General features: G+C 52.5%; 7 protein-coding genes across 7 annotated transcripts; 2 read left to right on the forward strand and 5 right to left on the reverse strand.

The window, feature by feature from the left end:
* Positions 1–310: 310 nt before the first annotated feature.
* Positions 311–1,245, reverse strand: ARD1 (N-terminal acetyltransferase A complex catalytic subunit ard1; the record flags this gene model as incomplete). Its single annotated transcript, XM_049370300.1, has 2 exons — positions 311–841; positions 1,105–1,245. The coding sequence occupies 2 exons, from the start codon at positions 1,243–1,245 to the stop codon at positions 311–313; spliced, it is 672 nt and encodes a 223-aa protein (XP_049218047.1).
* A 431-nt stretch (positions 1,246–1,676) lies between these two features.
* On the reverse strand, positions 1,677–2,423 carry J4E78_009713 (uncharacterized protein; the record flags this gene model as incomplete). Its single annotated transcript, XM_049370301.1, has 2 exons — positions 1,677–2,205; positions 2,254–2,423. The coding sequence occupies 2 exons, from the start codon at positions 2,421–2,423 to the stop codon at positions 1,677–1,679; spliced, it is 699 nt and encodes a 232-aa protein (XP_049218048.1).
* Positions 2,424–3,807: 1,384 nt separating this feature from the next.
* Positions 3,808–4,869, reverse strand: J4E78_009714 (uncharacterized protein; the record flags this gene model as incomplete). Its single annotated transcript, XM_049370302.1, has 1 exon — positions 3,808–4,869. One exon carries the CDS (start codon positions 4,867–4,869, stop codon positions 3,808–3,810), a length of 1,062 nt encoding a protein of 353 aa, XP_049218049.1.
* A 2,508-nt stretch (positions 4,870–7,377) lies between these two features.
* On the reverse strand, positions 7,378–9,648 carry J4E78_009715 (uncharacterized protein; the record flags this gene model as incomplete). The annotated part of the gene is made up of 3 exons (XM_049370303.1): positions 7,378–8,886; positions 8,968–9,206; positions 9,297–9,648. 3 exons carry the CDS (start codon positions 9,646–9,648, stop codon positions 7,378–7,380), a joined length of 2,100 nt encoding a protein of 699 aa, XP_049218050.1.
* Positions 9,649–10,394: 746 nt separating this feature from the next.
* Positions 10,395–12,213, reverse strand: J4E78_009716 (uncharacterized protein; the record flags this gene model as incomplete). The annotated part of the gene is made up of 4 exons (XM_049370304.1): positions 10,395–10,830; positions 10,953–11,400; positions 11,446–11,971; positions 12,025–12,213. 4 exons carry the CDS (start codon positions 12,211–12,213, stop codon positions 10,395–10,397), a joined length of 1,599 nt encoding a protein of 532 aa, XP_049218051.1.
* A 2,397-nt stretch (positions 12,214–14,610) lies between these two features.
* Positions 14,611–16,466, forward strand: J4E78_009717 (uncharacterized protein; the record flags this gene model as incomplete). Its single annotated transcript, XM_049370305.1, has 3 exons — positions 14,611–14,673; positions 14,724–15,863; positions 15,912–16,466. 3 exons carry the CDS (start codon positions 14,611–14,613, stop codon positions 16,464–16,466), a joined length of 1,758 nt encoding a protein of 585 aa, XP_049218052.1.
* A 1,550-nt stretch (positions 16,467–18,016) lies between these two features.
* J4E78_009718 (uncharacterized protein) lies at positions 18,017–18,595 on the forward strand (the record flags this gene model as incomplete). The annotated part of the gene is made up of 1 exon (XM_049370306.1): positions 18,017–18,595. The coding sequence occupies one exon, from the start codon at positions 18,017–18,019 to the stop codon at positions 18,593–18,595; it is 579 nt and encodes a 192-aa protein (XP_049218053.1).
* Positions 18,596–18,710: the final 115 nt, after the last annotated feature.

Here is an 18,710-nt window from a genome sequence, read left to right on the forward strand (position 1 = left end):
CGTTTTCTTTTCCTCTTCTTTTTCTTCTTTTGGTTGGCTACTTCCTTCTTGCATGGAGATGGAGTTGAGAATTTTAGAATATACGGTAGCATATGGCGTGGTATAGCATAGCATGAGAAGGCCAGATTGGGATATACGCTGGCAAGCGTAAGAACCCTCTTCTACAGCACAACGAATGTGCTTCCAACAAACTCATGCCAACACGCACATTCTTTCGACCCTATCTCCAGAAGTTCAACTTCATCTCTCCTCACCGCCACATCCCCAGACGTATCCGCTGATAAATCTCAGCAATGGCAACCCCTGTCTCCTAAGCAGCAGCCGCCTCATTCTTCTCAACAAGATCCACAACACCCTTCCCCCTACCCACCTTGACCTTTGTCTTCTTCGCCGGCTTCTTCTCTTTCTGCCCCTCACTCCCCACCGCATCCCCCTCATCCACGCCCTCGCTCCCAAAAATCTCCTCCTCCTCATCCCTCAATTGCTCCTTCAGATCCGCCAGCTCGATCCTCATACTATACGCATCCTCACCATCAGCATAGTATTTCGCTTCGATCTTGTCGACGGTGAAACCGAGGGTTTCGCGGTAGAGATGCAGGGCGGCGTTGTTGGACACGCGGACGTGGAGGGAGACGTAGTGCGCGTTGAAGGTCTCGGCCATGGCGCGTTGGGATTGGCGCATTAGTTTCTCGGCGAGACCCAGGCGGCGGTGGGTGCGCATTACGGAGAGGGAGGTTATGTGGCCGTGTTGGACACCGTCGGTGGGCTCTTCCTCCATTTTGGCGAGGACGTAGCCTACGATTTTGGGGGGGTCGTAGGGGGTTTTGGGGGGGCGGGATACCTGGGGGTTGTTAGTCGAGTGGACAGGTTATGTTGTATCATCTAGTGTTGGAGTATAGATGAACGGCCGGGTCATCACGTGTTCCACGCAACAACGACCTTTGCTCAATCATCCTTTGACCAATTGACCAATCGACCAATTTCAGGAAATCCACATCCTCTCATCTTTCGAAGATTCTTTTCTTCACACCAGTCACCAGCTCTTTTCACCAATCCTCCTTCTTCTCAACCCACTCCTTCCCAACACAAACACAAGAAACTTACATCAACAGCCACATAGCTCAGCTGCGGCCAACTCATCGCATGATACAAGTAATACTTGCAAAAGTAGTTCTCGGGCAAATTCGTAATATTCGCAAGCTGAACATGCGGAATGTCCGATGGGCGTAGGACGCGGATATCCATTTTGGTGTGGATGTGTGTGGTGTGTGTGGTTCCTAGCTCTTTTCTCTGTAGACCAATACAACAATTGCGGTCGGTGTTGGTCTCTTGGGTACAAGAGAGTGATGGAATTGGTACGGATGTACTTGGGTGTACTTGGGCGTTGCAGCGCTAATGCGAATGCGGATGGGGGGATGAGCGATGGGGCTGGGAATCTGGACTTCTGGAAGGCGGTTTGGTGAGGAAGAGGGCGAGTGCGTTATGTAAGCAGGACTTGTGGGGTCAGGTCGGGGATTAGAAGTTAGCGCGGGGCTAAACGCCGACTCTCCTCATTCCTCAGGAAGCCCAAGAACCTCATAAACTCAGATCTCAACATGACATACAGCCATTAACCTTCAAGCCTGATTCCGATCAACCGTCATACGCTAGTATCCCATCCCATCCCATCCAAACCATCAAACAGCCACCACCCCATCCTCACCTACGCGCCTTCCCACAATACACAGATCCGGCAGCCCAAACGCATCCCTCAACTTTTCTCTTGCCTGAGCGTCCGTCAAGTTAACTTTCAGACGCCAGACTTCTATCTCCAAGAGCTTCAATGAAGCAAACCATTCCTTCAGATATGCACCCTTCATTTCATCCTGTCCCTCGATGATAGCCCGCCCATTCCCCTCCGTCAGCCACAGGCGCTCGATCCTTCCGAAGCCCGCGGCGGGTAGGTTGGAAGAAGAAAAGAAGCGGAGGGCGAAGTAGCTAGGTACAAAGGTGCAGAGGGTGAAGGACAGAGCAGAGGCTTCGATGTAGATCTGGCGGCAGGTGTATAGGATGGCGCGGACGCTGGGGTAGCGGCCGAGGACGTCTTTTTTGATAAGTAGCTTGTTGATGTTGATGGTGGTGTTTAGGAAGACGAATTTGTAGATTTTGTTGCGGAGTTCGGCGGGGAGGTGGAGGAGGGGTGAGTGCGTCTGGTTCTTGGGGGTGCTGGGGGGTGTTAGGACGTAAGACAGTGGTGGTGAGGGGTGAGTGTACGTTTTGTCTCTGTTTTGCTTCTGTGGAAGGATGTGGTTGGAGTTGCGGAGTTCGTCGTAGTCGTTGTTGAAGACGTCGTCGACGTCGCGGAGGTCTTCGTCGCGGTCGTCCTTTTGGTTGGCGGGTAAGACGCGAGGTTTCATGGAACCTAAGTCGGAGAGGCGAAGCATCGTCAAGGTGTGGGCAAAGCGACGTCGGTTTTATGTTTCAACGTTGGTTATGAAAGCGAGATGATGAGTAGTCGGTAGGCAAGCTGTCAGGCAACGCTGGCCGCGACGCTAGCACAGGGTCTGCATGAAGACAAACGGTGATGGTGACTGCAACTTAGCGCTAACTACATGAGGCTGCATCTCGAGGACGAGGTGACGTCCTCGCGATCCGAGACTGCCTGAAGACACGAGTAATCCCCTTGTCTCAAACCGAATCTACCACCACTACTAGCTACCTGACATCGATCACACGGACAAACATATACTTTCGGAACGAACGTAGCCTTCTCACATCCCCATTTCTTCCCCATTATTCCAGCAAGCCTCTGTAGTGTTTGCATGTTTCCCTTGCGATAATATTCATGATATTCAGCAGACACCCTCACGTAAACGTACCCCAGCCGTGGAAGCTTATACCGCCCCTCGTATTGCTCAAGCAATTCAAGCGTAGACAATAACACGGCAATCGACGTGATGAGTTCCCTCTTTTCACGCCCAGTATGTCCCAGGAAACGATGAAAGTCATATCGCGCATAATTGAAGCCGAACGTTGTGTAGGAGAAGAAGGGAGACTCGGCCTCGGACCGGGTCTGACGACATGTTCGGAGGAGTGAGACGGTGTGGGACATGGGCCCGCCCGAGTTTGTTCGAGGGTGTATTGAGGCAGTACGCCGGTCCAGCAGTGGTTCAATGGAAGAGTCGGCGAGAGCGTAGCCGTAAATTTTGTTGCGCAGCTCGCCTGGGAGGCGCAGCAAGGGTGAGTTCTTGGCATTGGCTTCTGTGCTGTGCATGTCAGCGGGTCGGGCGAACATTTGCAGCGACAGTTCCAGAGACAGAACTTACACAAGGTCGTGCTTGTCGACGGCCTCCTCGGGGATGGAAGGCAGAGTTGCGACGTAATTCATCCTGTGTCCGCCCATTTGAGTTTGGGGATTTCTCTGGTGGATATAGGTTGATGGCTGGTTGGTCGCACTGAATCGCAATTGCAGCTGGGACTAATAGGCGATGAGTACATAGGCCGAGCTGTGAATGTCAGGACTCCAGCGAGCTATTGCTTACCCACTCACAACCAAGGCTGCAGTCGTGAACGTTTATCCTAAACGAGTCAGCTCACGATTTACTCCCATTCACTAGACAGCACCCTCATATTTCAAGAAACAAGCCATAACTTTCGTATATATCCAAACAGCTTCGAACCGAAATATATGTACGTGAACAAATATGTTACCAAATCGTGCATCCAACCCCATATTTCCCTTCGTAAATGCAAAAGACATAATCTCAAAAACGCCAACGAGATGCCCTTGTTGCTTATACTCCGTTGCCAAATGCGTAGTTCGAATTTTTAGAAGCCTCTTTCTTGACTGAGAATCTCATCAACCATGGGTTTCACGGTGGGCATGTAGCCTTGCATGACTGGGCACCATAGCGCCTTCTTCAGTCCCAGTTCTGTGGCCATGTAGTACATCAGGCGGTTTATCCATTCTCGCCTTGCTGCAATGTCTATCCTCCTGGGCTCTACCCCGTGGTCGAGTGGAGGTAGGTCTAGCGGGTGATCGTACGGGTGCGCAGGGTTGGGGTCAAAGATGTGATTCTTCTTTGCATTTTGGTCCAAGAGCGGGGTGTTCGATGGCGGACTCGCGCCAGGAGATTGGCCGCTTTCCGACTTGGTCCGAATGTTGCGGAGTTCGGAAAATGCCGGTGCTGCCTCGTAGGATTCCAGGGCCGTCGACGGCTCGCTTGAGGAAGACGCGTTGGAAGTGGATGTAGCAAGATGTGGTTGCGAGTGAACTGGCGGTGGTGTTGGCAGGTGAGTAGCGCTGTGCGGACGCTTGCCTGCATTGCTATCCGGTACAAGACCTGAGCTAAGTACTGAATCCATCGTACCCAGGGGCCATATGCAGATATAGCCCCGCATGCCACAGATATCTGTAGCAGATTTGGTATCTATCGGTACAGTAAAGCTGCCAAGTATGGAAGAACAGTTCTTCTCGATGACCTCGACTAGGCGGGCGGTAGCGACCGAGTGATGCATGCGGAGATTTGCATTACTCAGAGCAGTAGGCATAGACTGACCCGGGGCTTCTTGAGGACGGAAAGATAGGCAAGGGTCCCGGAACCTCAACATCCAATTCAACATCTCGAGCAGATCACGTAGAACAAGTATGCGGCTCGTACGGTAGAAGCCCCAGATCCAGACGCGTTTCAAGCTCGGGTATATGTGAATTTCTTCCGGTGCGCCTGGACAACCCAGGAAGAGCTTTTGTAACTTGGCATCGTAGGTCGACCGAGCCTCCGGTGTGTTGGGTGTCATGTGATAGTTCCATGCCGGTGTGACGTTTGCCTCCCAAGCTTCGTAGTCGCTTTCCAGTTCGAGCGCGCTCTGTAGAAGTTCTTGCAAGGCCATGCGGTTGGTTGGTGGGTTTGGACTTTGCTTGGTTTCGTGCCATCTGGCATGCAGCATCGCCGCTCGCCATATTAGACGAATGACAAAGGCGTTGGAATTTTTGTATAGACTTGGAAGTAACTCGTCTACTTTGACCACATCTCTCGTAGGTATTTGCGGGCGTCTTGCTGCCTGTAAGTTGCCCAATAGCTGTCGCAAGGTTAGCCATCAGCGGAAAAAAGATGTTCATCTGTGACAGCGATTACCAGATGTGCATAGATGACTTCGTAAAGTCTGGCTGATATGATGTCGCTGTAGAACTCCTCAACCGTCCGCAATTGAAGCATAGCATTCGCGCCTTGATTGTGAGCCAAAAAGGTGCCTTTCCGCTGCACGCTGGTAAGATTCTTTTCATCTTGTTAGAGTTTATGTATAACATCAAGCTGTCTCGAACAGACTTACCTCGTAAATACCCATCAGATGTACTGAGCAAAGCGCAACATTCGTGGCTGCCTGCTTCTTGTCCGCGATTGCCTTTGTCAACATCGGAAGGGCCCTTCCAACGCATTCCTCACCTAGTGCTTGCGCATGAGAATCATTGTATCTATTAGCGAAGTTGACGTAAGATACTGCATCAACCGCTGTCGCGATCAATGAGTTCTCCGGGGCGTCTTGATACAAGAGCGGGATAAATGTCCACAGGGCTTCATCTGGCTGGTCGGCTGGTCGGTTCGGCGAGTCGGGCAGCACAAAGTCGTACACAAAGCGCTCAAAGGCTCTTCTACGGAAGTCCGGATTAAGAGATGGAGTGATAGTCAGCCGACTTAGATCGATGGTTGCGGACGCAACGCTTGATGATTCTTGAGCCGGGTCATCCATAGAGCCACCGGGAGAATGTACACTACCGCTGGAAGAGCGCGTGTCATCCAGATGTGGTGGTGTTGACTCGTCGCTTGGTGGCGTTTTGATATAGGTGTTATTATAGGTGTTGCTGTAGGCGTTGCTACTTTCGGCAACAGTAGCACGTTGGTTTGACTTTGATCGCTTCCGCCACGACTCTTCTGCTCTTTGCGCAGCCGATGCCGTTTGGTTCCGAAAGAGAATGTCGGCTTGGTCTCGATATTTGCATTCATGGCCTGCCTTGCTACATCGACTGCAAGCTGGTCTACCCTCATCGCACTACGCTGGCATCAGCCTTGTCCGCATGGCCGTCGTTGCCCTGCGCGTGGTGCAGCATGAAGAACAGGACAATTCGCAGAAGTGGACAGAAAGAGATGCGTACCTTGACTTTACGGGCTCTGCAAGCCTCGCATCCCTTACTGGGTCGGCCACGATAGGACATGCTTATGCTCTGGAGGCGATGAGGCGGTAAGACGAAAGGGCGGCAAGCTCCGCAGTCGCTGCTGTTCAGGCTCAGGTAAGGTTCCTACGAAGCAAACACTAGCGCGGGCATCCGATTGCACAGAACAAAGAACGTCAAGTCTAATAACTATGTCTCCTCTCCGGTCCGCGAATGTGCTGCGTGGTCATCCGAAGGGTCCTGAGCCAGAAAAGGCGTAGCGGCGATCAGGCTGAAACCCAGGCCACGCTTTTACGAGCTTGGAATGGAGCGCCCGGTGACTGGCGGAAGATGGACCATAAGGGTTGAATGGCAGAGATCGAAGGGCATGGGGTCAGGCCCGGTGCTCGGGAAAACGGTGCTGCATAGTGGGTTGATGTGCCGTAGACTGCATAACTGCGTCACAAGCGACAGGCATCTCTCGTTGCTGACTCAGGACTTAGTGGTGTCTTGGCGCTCAGCGGCCTCCCGCTTGCCGACTGCGACGATGCTGCAACACCAGACGAGGCGTTCAACTCCATGCATGTTTCGAGGCACAGCCAGATAAGATTCAGACTTCTTAGTGTCGAAATTCTTACTCTTTCTAGTGTATTTATCCCGTCATCTATCTTGGACTCCAGTATTAGTCTGCAAGGTCGATGCAGGCCGCCTACTTTCGGAGCGCCTCAAATACGCCGACCAACAACTCCCGATACGCACCCGATCATCGCGAACACGCGATGCCAATGTTTCAACGGTCGTCTAGCAGGGAAAGATGGCATGTCATTTTCAACGGCTCCAGCGTTCGGATGCCTAAAACCATGACATTAACTTATCATTGGGCGTTGGCAGCAATCAGTAATCGGCCCTCTTCCAACGGGCGACTAGTAAGATTGACTGGACCGCTCCGCGAATTTAAGGTTTGGAAACCACTATGGATTGCGGAGTATTCACCCAAGTCTCTTGACAGCTCGCCTCTACTATGACGTGCCAATGCGCTTGTGTCTTGAACATTGCGAAATTTTCTCACCGGTGCCGGAAGCATAAAGGGGTAACCGCATACATTGGAAGACTTTGTTTCACGCTACCCCGAGTTTCAATTTCGTCCACATTAACATCTGACAGGTGTCCGCACCAAAACCACAGGAGTAGCGAAATCAACACAACGCACATGCACAGACAGTAATTTTCGACGACGCGATGCGCTCATGCTATAGCTTCGCCAACAGGTGCCGACCACCATCCTCACTTCCCAATACAATCTCCTCGCTGCGCCAGTCCGGATTGAACGTTACCTTGTTGAGCGGATTTCTGCGATGCGCCATGTCGAAAAGCTCCTCATATACCCTACCATCATTTCTGCCCAACGCACTGTTCAACAACCAATCTGGTATCGACCAGGCGTCCACCAGCTTCACCGCATGTGGTCTCAATTCGGCCATAAGGTCGATGATCCCATCCTGCAAGGCAAAGACCGACTCGGGCGGCACCGCGGCCGTCATTGTAAATGAGGAGGCGAATTGGTCGAGGGTGTAAAGCGCGTACAGCTGGAAGCACGTGCGTAGGGCGGGCGACGCAGGCGGAGCTATGGAGGTGAGGCTGTTGTAGAAGTTCGTGACGAGAATTTGCTCTGAGTATGCGCGGCTGAGATTATGAAGTTGGATCATCAGACGTGTCCACGGCTTCTTCTCAACAACACGTGCCTGATAAGCGCGGTAGGAGAGATCAGCCGCACGCCACTGGAACACGTCGACTATACCTTGGTCATCTACAACACCGTCTTTCAAGACGTTCTGAGGTAAGCGATGGTCTTTGTTGCGAAGATAAAACTGGAAGAGCTCGTCCGTTGGATCCTTGGCCGGTGAGTCTGGGTCTTTGACCGCATTCGACATCTTCTTGATGAGGTATGCAGCAACCTGTTGGGTAATCATCCAGTTGTCGCCCTCCACAGTTGGCTTGGAGAGGTAATCACCGTTTAGCCCTACCAGCCCACTCCCACCACCGAAACCGTGGCCGCCCATTGCGCGTCGACAGGTCTCGATGCCATCCGCAGCAAGCGTCGTACACAGGCTCTTCAGTCCTGAGCTTGCGCTGTGCAACTCCGCCAAGGGTCCAAAATCGCCTTTCTCGATATCCCCTCTCGACTTGTGGTACAGCTTGTACATGTACTCGCCAGTATAATGCAACGCGAAAGTAGTCGCAAGCAACGGCAAGATCCGTATCTGTACGGTAGGGTAGTCCAGAACCTTCATCTCGCCGTCTGAAGGGTTGGTAGAATCGCGGTCTTTGAATTGTCGCCGGATAGCGCAGTACCGCACAGCGACGGTAACAGCTCGCGCAAGGACCAGCCTTGCATGCATTATGATCTGTCCGCGTACGAACGTCAGACTTCCATATACGACTGCCGGATGACCTGTCCGAGTGAATGCGCCTGTCTCGTCCGAAACCTCCGCATAGCGGCTCAGCATAGCCGACTTGGATACGCGGAAGTGGTCGAAGAGCATATATCCGTTGTCCATACTTGCATATCCGTATTTCGGACCAATATCGCCTACTGCAATACCGGGCAGAGGTTGGTGGGTCTTCGCATCCCGAATCTGCAGAATGAAAGTTTGCGGCCCGTGAGAGGCATAGTCGATTTTCTGGTCTTTCCGGTCGGCCTTTCCTGATCCTTCGGCAGTGGAGGACGTTTTCGGCAAGAGCAATTGTGCGACCACAATCTATACGCGGCTACGTTAGCGAACGCCCAAGGCAGACATAAAGTTCTGGAACAGTCGCACACGGAGGGGCTGAATACGTACTGCATGCGTGGCGGTCCTCCCCATCGACCCATTCCACCATTTGCTCGCCGTAAGAGTTGGGCTGTGGATCTCGAACTCCTTCTTTATCGGGTCCCACTTTGCGACGGTTTCCAGGCCGCGTACGTTACTTCCATGACCTAGTTCAGTTTGCGCATAGCAGCCGATGATGTCGTAGTTGAGGATCTTGGGCATCCAATACTTTTGCTGTTCTTCGGAGGCTTGCTCGCGTACCGTTGTGACTGTGCGATGCGGTGCATGTCAGCTCCCAGCGCCCCGGTGGTACGATTATGCACGACATCTTTCTCAGCTGCAACCTTCCGTTGACTCACCGAACATGCTCATATGCAAGAAGTATGGGCTCATTTCGTCAGTCAGGTATTCCGCCATCTGGTAGTCTTCATGGTCCCAGCCTTCTCGTCTCATCAATCGCTGGATGGCTTTCGCTCTTGCTAGGCCGAGGTGGTACCGCTCTGGTCGCGACAGATTGAGCTGCTGATCTTTACTGAAAAGCTTCTCCTTGCTCAACACGCGAAGGACCTTTTCTTGCCGCTTCAGGAAGTCATCACGGCCTAGAAGGTGCTGTGCGAGTTGGTGGACGTCAATGCCCGAGCCGTCGCGTTCGGCTTGGAGGGTTGCTGTGCCATCGTGTGCGGGCTTGAGATGATCGGTGAAGTCTGCCATGATGCGATTGGCTACTCGTCAATTGTTTGCTTGACCAACAGAGTCAGTCGCAGGCGTTTCGAAGCGAGGTGGGCGAGTGCTGTTGAAGCTGACTGAGCCTGCCGCCGGGCATTGGAGACAAGCTCGCATCGTGAATCTCAACGCGCCGGCAATAACGCGGAGATGTAAGCTGCATCACTGCCTCGGTATACGCGGATCATGTGTGGTGGGCAGAAGCCGTGGATGTCGCGCGGAGAAGGTTGATGGCGCAAAGCTGCGGGGCGTCGAAATGCGGGGTCGCAAGGCTCGGTGGCCGTGGAATGGCAGCATTGCTATCGACTAGAAACATCTGACTAACGAACGAACATCACCAAGTTTAGGTCAAGGCCGCTCTTTAACACTACGATGCAGATCGGAAAGCATTATAGTATTACATGATAATGGCCAGCGTGATCATGCTACCATACGCCATCAAACCCAAACCCAAACACCAGAAGAGCAACCATTAACGAAATCCATCCCAACTATAGAAAAACGCCCCCCGATTTTAAGATACCACCCAATGCAAGCTAATTGTACAGGATATCAAATGCCCGACCCAAGTCGTTAACCGAAATACAACACCAGATAATCATACCCTAAACCATCGTTTCGAAACGAAAGACCGTAAGCGTCATCAACAGATTGGTGTACCGGTGCACCAAACTCGCATTGCCCAGAAGAAGGCAACCACAACATACCAATGAACAAACGATGGGGTTCACCGTTCATTCAATCACCGCGTCGGCCCAAGAGCTCAATCCGCCCTCCTCTTCCAGCACGCGCGTCATGTCCTCTTCAGCAAGTCGCACGAGGATCTCAAACGGCGCCTCCTCTTGGTTCGCAGTTTGTCTCCGTCGGGGAAGGAAGATCATGCCGCCATCACCCGGACCGTAAGATCGTCTGATGAACTCGGGTCGGCCAGCCAGGGAGTCCTTGCCTAGATCCGTGCCAGGTATGCCCCAGCTGATATCAGCGCCGAAGTTGAGCCACGACGAGATGTATATGTCTGAACCGAACTTCAAGGCCAGTGCGACCTCGGTGTCGGTAATCTGCTCAATCGACTTGAAGAAGGTTAGGTGGCGGTTCACCCATTCGTCGTCGACGTCGAGGATCGTGCTCTTGATGGTGTTTATGACGTTGATGATTGTCGACTTGGTTACACTGCCGTTATTTGTCAGCTGGGGTTCTCAAACTTAATCGCGTTGCTCAAGATGTGGGAGTGCAAGGTTCAGGGCGCCACACAGTGTGACATGCGATCATACGGTAGTAGGGGCTAGACTCACCGGTCTTCTTTTGTGAGGTCTGAGACGTTCATTGTGCCTCGCGAGAACAACGCCATGTTTCCTGTGTAGTCTGTGGATACCGGAGGTCGTTGCCGTCTTCGCAAGTCCGTCGCGATGCCGATGCTGGTCTCTGTCAACCCGCACTTGGTCAAGCGACTTGCTCTAGCGCGGGTAACATGCGTCCAGACCAGGGCTGCAAGCACGTTGCACATTGTCGGAGGGGTATTCTCGGGAAACTGGGTGCGTAAGGTTTCCCTGTAATCGCGTACTCGTGATGCTGGAATGACGAAGAGCCTTTGGGTGCATTTCGTCTCTTTAGGTAAGGTTTGAAGATACCGGGGTGGGCCATCACAGTAGCAGTCTGCGCTGGCGCTGCCTTGTGGTGGCTTGATCTGCTCGTCAACGGCTTTCCGCATCTGAGACTGCTTGTCGGCGACGCTTTCCATGTCTGTTGTGGTCAGTCATAGCTTGAGGATGCAGTGAAAAGTCTTACGCATGATTTTGTGTTCTTCGAAGAGTTGCTGCTTCGAAAGGCTCGAGACATTCTCGGCGAATGTTTGCCAGAAAAGAGTAACACCGGAGAAGTCGAAGACACTGTGGTGCATATACATCGACAGCACAAGACCGCCAGGTATGAAGAAAGCCTGGGTTCTCATTGCTGGTGCATCGCTCTTGTTGAAGTCTACCTTGCCCTCGCCGTCTCTTGGAATACCAGGATACTCTGCGAGATCTTCCGGCACAAACATCGACGACTCGAAAGCACTAGGTGGCATGCCATCTCTTTTGAGTTGCTCGTAGGTGTGTGGAAAGTTCTTTTCATGGTACGGGATCTGCTTCGATCGAAAGACACGACTCAGGTGCTTGCTTGTGATCTCCGCTGGGTAGTGGAGAGCAAGCTTACCCGCTTCTCGGTCCGCAAGAGTGAGAGTGCCAGCGAGAAAGGGAAATTTGTTGAGTGTGAGGCGAAGCCCAGCACTCAGAGACTGTATGGCATCCTCGGCGAGATTTTGATCGGGAAACTGCGGATAACGTCAATTTGGGTCAACACGACAAACGATTCGGGGGAACATACTGGAAAGATGCACAGAGTTTGTATGTAAACGCGCACTACATTTTGGTCTAGACATGAGAGATGAAACGACTTCATCGGTATGGGCGGAACGTGTGGTTTGGCCAGCATCTCGAGGAAGCGGGGAATGGTGCTAGTGATAGGATCAAAAAGCCGGCCGTTGCGCGATACTAGGGGTAATTCAAGGGACATGGTCGTGGCTTTTGCGTAGTCAGTATATATACCGGAGCGATGAAGAGTCACACATACGACGAATTGGGTGAGCAAACACCCAGGCATGTGAAGCACGAGATGATTTTACCCCCTTCACCGCAAAAGGCCCCATTGAGCTGCGCCTGGTGTGACGGGAGGCATTGGCCCACTACGGGCCGAGAAGGACTATGACCGCATGCGGAAACATCTGTGCGCATAAGCCACGCTCATTCCCGCCTTCCCCGCCTGTCTGCTTATTCGTGATTCACACTCAACCCTTGACGTGCGCCAAACGTGTCTCGTGCCGTCTTCCCCGTCCGCTTTGCTCGACCGTGCCTGAGTTACCAAACCTCGCGTAACGGATGAGGTGCAGCCGATGCGGCAACGTTCAGAGAGGGTTCCCGCCGACAAACGAGATGGGCACGGCTAGGACCGTTCGTATGCGTTGCTTTTCCATCTCGCCAATCCTCGCCTTTCGAGGCTGAGGTTAGCGACAATATGCAGCTCGAAAAACATCAATTTGCTATTCTGTGACGTCTATGCCCCTGGCGACAAGGGTGGGGCGCATAGGAGTTGTCCTTGTTTGTCGACTGTCAAAATCAGGCTGTCATCCACGTCCTTCGATCGTGCTGTCGCTGCGGGACTTGTCGCGGCACAGCGTGACATTCCGATCGTATCTGAAATTGCGGGTTTGGCTGCTCTTCATCCTGAATGGCCCATGTGACCAGGATGCCACGAGGCAGTGTTTGATCATCGATACCAAACTAACTGCAGGCAAATCAATACACCGGAAGTGCTGCCTTTCTTTAGTCGGTGTGCGCCTCAAGCAAGGTCAAATTGCAGCCCTATGACCAGGCGCTTGGATGCTTGTGTGCCCGAACCACTTTTGCGACAGAAATGCATCCGCGTTTAGCAGCGCTGAGCGTGTCATGGCAGCCTGGAGGGATCCGCGAAACCAAGGAGCCAGCGCTAGCACATAGTTGCTTTCAACGTCCCAGTCAATGTGAACACGTTTTTCATGACTGCCTTCGACAAACCAGTCCCGCCGCAGTAATGAGAGCTCACCGAAGCTAGCTACCATGGTGACACTCCAAATAGCATCTGACAGATAGCGGTGTGATGCAGCGCCTCTGAGCAGGCTGTGAGTGTAAACAATGATGCGTCATATGATCGGTAAGGCCTTTGAGGAGACACGTCGCCGGCGGTCCTTCGGTTAGTGGGTCGTTACCAGCGCGAAATGCCAGCAAATACCATCAGCATCGCTAAGGAACAATCAAACAGAACCCTTGTCGGCAGTAAGATGACGAAGATAGATGTCGATGCGGCTGCAGCCATTGTGGCTGACTGATGCAATAAGCCCCACGTTATGTGCGACGGCGCTGCCCAATAAGCGACAAGCGCCATGCATGCAGCGCCTTTCGAAAAGGAAATAGCATGCTCTTCTGATCAATCGGGCTCGTTCCAGGCAGCTGCATTGCGGAAATATTTGCAGAGCTATCGAAGGCTTCCATGCGCCTTGTAGCCTCTTGCATTGAGGGACTATCTAGGCGACACCGTAGGATTAAGGTTTGTAGGTCGTCGCACAGCGAACGGCGGTATGCGAGGCCGGGTAGACGACCCGGAACAGCGTTGGACGGGAAAGAACAACGAATTTGCGATTGAACGTACGGGGGCATAGGCGCCTGAGAGTGTGAGAACTAGAAATGTGGATCGGGTTGAGCTTGATATAATGCAGCCGCGTCAACCATGCGACCTGGGGAATGGATCCATCCTTCGTGCAAAATTATGAGATTGTGATACGCGTATAGTGATACGCTCAGGGCCGGCGCGTAACGGAAACCCCGGAGGTCTGATGTGATGGCATTTTGAGAATTGCACGTTGAGTGGTTCTGTCCAAGAAGCCGTGCCGACCGGTCGCAAACCTCTCTGCTAGTCCATGAACGGTGAAGGAGCAGTGGCCATCGGCACAACGACTCGCGTGACGGTCCTCCTTTCATGCATCGAACGCGGCCGGAACTGCCGAACGGTGTGTTGAAGCTGTGCCGCATGCGACTAATTGATGCCAACAGTTATGCGAATCTGCATCGCCTTCTTATCGAGATTGCCGGTGACCTTGGGCCATCATTACGGCTACGAGCGTGCGGCGGGGCCTTGCACAGCCATTAGCGCCGGGAGTGAAAGCGTTGCGGGGTTTCGCGGAATACTTCCCCGCGAATCTTGTGATACGATCGGCTAAGGAAATACAATCTTGACGAAACCCCGCATGCGAGTCGTTATAGCCGAGTGTTTGTAGCAAGCTCATCATGTAGTACAACACCTCAATACCCAGGTACGAAGAGTGGATACGGAGCATTGGCGGCCGAGTCCCAGATGCTTGGGCAGGAACCGAGCAATACGATGATGGAAGACCGATGTTTTACGGTACCGAAGCACTCTGGGCGTAACGTGCTGCCGAATAGTGTAAGCGTATGTGCAGATATGCTCATAACGTTGTGCTGAACATATCCTAGCCTCTCTTCAGTCGGCTTCTCCGATTTGCCAATCGGAAACCTGCGCGTATAGCTATTGACGATATTCGGTTGAATGTGCAGAAAACACATCTAGGCTTACTCTCGGATGTCCTAGACCTGAGGGAAAGGCTTCTCGGCACGCTGACGAGTGCAACCCGTGAGGCACTGGAAAGGCGGGAAGAGGTATACATGGCCGTCATAGCACCTGGAGGCTATGAATACGCAGTAGCGGTGTTGGCGATACTTGCTCTTGGAGCTGCTGTAGTGCCACTGACTCCAGCCCTACCCGTAGAAGAGGCAGTCTACTTCATCGAGAAGTCAAGATCAGTGCTGGTTCTTGCCAGCTCATCGAATATGAGGGAATGTCGCGACCTGGAAACCCGGGTTGCATCGGTGAGTAACAAGAGCTTCCAAGCCGTAAGCATTCAGCCAACAAATTCGTGTCCTACCCTCCATGCTGGAGACGTCATCATCTCTTCCGACCGTACTTTGGACGAGAATGCGCCCGCTGTGGTCATCTTCACCAGCGGGACTACTGGGCCACCTAAGGGTGCAGTTATGCGAAGATCTTTCATCTTTGATTGTGCACTCGAAGTGGCAGATCATTACCAGCTGACGGAAGATGATGTCGCTCTCCACGTTCTTCCGGTGCATCATGCGACCGGTGTTGGCATCAACTTCTTCCCATCTCTCGTGGCTGGTAGCCGTATCGAGTTTCGCAGCGGAGGCTTTGACGAAGAGCAAATGTGGGAGCGATGGAAACAGGGCGCTTCCGATACCAAACGACAACTGGCCGTCTTCTCTGGTGTACCTACTATATACATGCGGATGAGACGGTACTATCAACAACGAATAAGCAAGCTACCCGCAGATGAGATAGCGAAGTACGTCGCGGGCGCAAGACAGTTTCGAGCCTGCTTATGCGGAACATCAGCACTGCCGCAGCCACTCGATGACTTTTGGAAGCATCTGATGCAAAAGCCGATCCTGCAACGATACGGAGCTACCGAGTTTGGGGCTATCTTCAAGATGCGCCTTGGCGACAAGTTTGTCCCAGAAGGTTCGGTTGGTGAACTCGCCAGCGGCGTTGATGTCAAGCTCTCCGAAGGAGACGAGGGAGAGGTGCTTGTGAAAAGCCCAGTAAGTCTCACATGAGTTAGCTTGATAGGCTATACTGAGCAATTTTAGCATATGTTCTCAAAGTACCTGCGTGATCCTGAAGGAACTGCAAAAGCTCATGATCGAGGTGGATACTTCCGAAGCGGCGACATTGCGCGACGAGAGGGCAAATATTACTTCATCATCGGTCGGGCGTCTCTAGACATCATCAAGTCGGGCGGATACAAGATCTCGGCTCTGGATGTCGAGCGCGAACTGCTGAGTCTGCCATATGTAGCCGAAGCCATGGTGGTTGGTGTACCGGACGAGGAGTACGGGCAACGCGTCGCTGCACTGGTCTCGCTGCAGGATGAGGTAACGCCTTCCGCGTCCTTGAGAAACAACGACACCTTCCGACATGTCTTGACCATCGACGACTTACGGCGAGATCTACGCGAGAGGTTGGCTGGGTACAAGCTACCCACGCTGTTGAGAATCGTGGACAACGAGCTTCCGAAGACGATAACGGGCAAGGTGCAGAAAAAGATTCTTGGACCGCGCTTCTTCCCTGTCGATTACCGTGAGCGTCCCGAGGTACAAAGATGGGTTGCGCGATCTTCAGAGACGGTCCTGGCGAAGTTGTGAGATCGTGGACCCATCGCGCAGCAAGTTCTTTTCGCCGATGTGTTCGATCGCGCGGAATGATCATCGTATGGCTGCGATCGCGCAGATAAAGGATTCGCGTTTGGGTTCCCGCGTGGAAAAGTAATTCCATCGCACCAGCACAGCGACACTTCAATCTTTATATCGTGTCGATTGCTTGGTTGTTATGACGAGCGCATGGAATGTGATGATGCTTCGTTGGAGCCCGCGGGCTGCATGCGGCGCTAGCGTGCACGTGATGTGAGATCGACAGGGTGGCTCCAGAGGTCGTCCTTTCCAAGATTCATTGTTTCCTCAACCACCGTAGTCAACTTCTGTTCCACCTTTCCTTTCATGCTGTAGGCATCAGCGTAGCCACACGAATCAGCCACGCAGAGCGATCAATGGAAAGTCCTGAGCTTGTCAGAAATTGCGCGTGATCGCGCAAACAGTCACATGGCCACATCATGCACACCGTATATTTGTCGGCAGTCTCCTACGTCACCACAGGCTTTGTAGTATTCAGAATTTGTCATCTACGATGGCTCGCTGCTGTCATTATATCAGGGTGTCCATCTCAGAAACGGACCCTTCATGTCTAGCGGCATGACTCGCCTTGCAACGACATACACATGGCATCCTACGAAGTGACTAGTCGGCTCTGTACTATAGGTCGCCGCCGGTACTTCAGCGCGTCAGGTCACCGATCATATTCAGTTCTAAGGCCAGGCATGCATTCACGCGACGCGGACATCAACCGCCCTTCCACGGCGCAGCGGGTGGTCTTCCCACGGTCTATTTAATCGAAGGCAACTCCATCCTCTGCTTGGTACTACTGCCAAAGCGCTCAAAAGACAGTTTGATCTTTAGCGAAAAACCCAACAGTCTTACAGGAATTCGTAACTACCTCAACGATGGATGCCTTCCACTTTCTTCATTTTATCAAACGCGAGTTTGACTGGCATATGCGACAACACAGAGGATTGGAGACATATCGTGCGCCATCTCTTACGAATCCTATTCACCCAATGTTTGCTTTGGATCGCTGGGCCACTGGTCCAGGGCAAGACACCCCAAAACTCTACCGCAGCATGCTACCTGCCTTGCAACTTGCGTCACTATGGCTGACCGAAGACATACCCCTGCTTTGGTTCAGTCACTTGACCTTTGGATATCGTCGCCATAATCCGGCCGGTCAAGTGTACCTGGAGAGAAATCCTCATTATAAGACCCCAGCAGCCCTTGCTACTGTCAAGGCGAACCTAGTCGAATTTGGAAAAACAAACTTTTTCTTGTTTGACTATCCTGGTGTGAGAAACAACTATTACGGCTGTACATATAGTCACAAAGAAGCGTTGCCTTACTTTAACGAGTTCAAGTCCGCTGACTTTCCACTTGTTCTCTCTAGTAAGGGTGTCCGAAAGCCTTGCATCACCCTTACAAGGGGCTTCGTCAAAGCCCTTCAATCGACTAGTGTAAGTGAAAACGAACGATACAGAACCCTTTTCATGCTCGCCACTGTTCTGTGCCATGAAGTTGCGCACGGGTACCACATGTTCCATCATATCAGTCCTGAGCCACTTTGGGCTGCAGATGAGAAGATTCCAGAACTAGGCTTCTCATGGGAACTGAACGTGGTTGGTCATCTACCGATGCCTACCGGTAAGAGTGCGTTAGACGGCCAATTCCACGAACTACACGCGTTCCGCATGCTGGAAGTTCCATCAAGCGCTGATGAACGTCTTAAGGTTCTCCGTTATCTCAAGGGCAACTCACGTGCAGAGTTCACGACACGAGATGCTTCCGGACACCATCGCAAATGGCCTGTTGTAAACGGCGGAACCTTTCGTGGTGCGAAATGGACAATGAGCAGCGACGCGCAATACTTCATCGCCTCCTTTCACGACGTTCCCATGCACTGGGTAATCTCTTGGTTCCAGCAAGATGTCTGGGAAACACTTAAGGCGCGATGGGTGCAAGCAAACAGGTTTGAACCTCCTGCTCTCGGCCAAGCCTTCATGATCATCTACGAGAGAAATCCGTACGGAGTGCAGGTTCATCGACCTCTTTACCCAGACAATCGTGTAGACGCCACGATACTTGAGAAACGTCGCAAGCCAGTCCAGAACTAGGCTGAGGTGCGGGTGGGAAGTTTGGGGGGATTGAAATGCCGCTGTAGCGGTCACCAAATATACGGATAGTTATTGACTTGTTATCAATTTGTCGGCACGGAACTGCGGTGACTCA

The sequence above is a fragment of the Alternaria triticimaculans genome (assembly GCF_023758025.1).
Source record: "Alternaria triticimaculans strain BMP 0046 chromosome Unknown scaffold_22, whole genome shotgun sequence".
Lineage (NCBI taxonomy): Eukaryota > Fungi > Ascomycota > Dothideomycetes > Pleosporales > Pleosporaceae > Alternaria > Alternaria triticimaculans.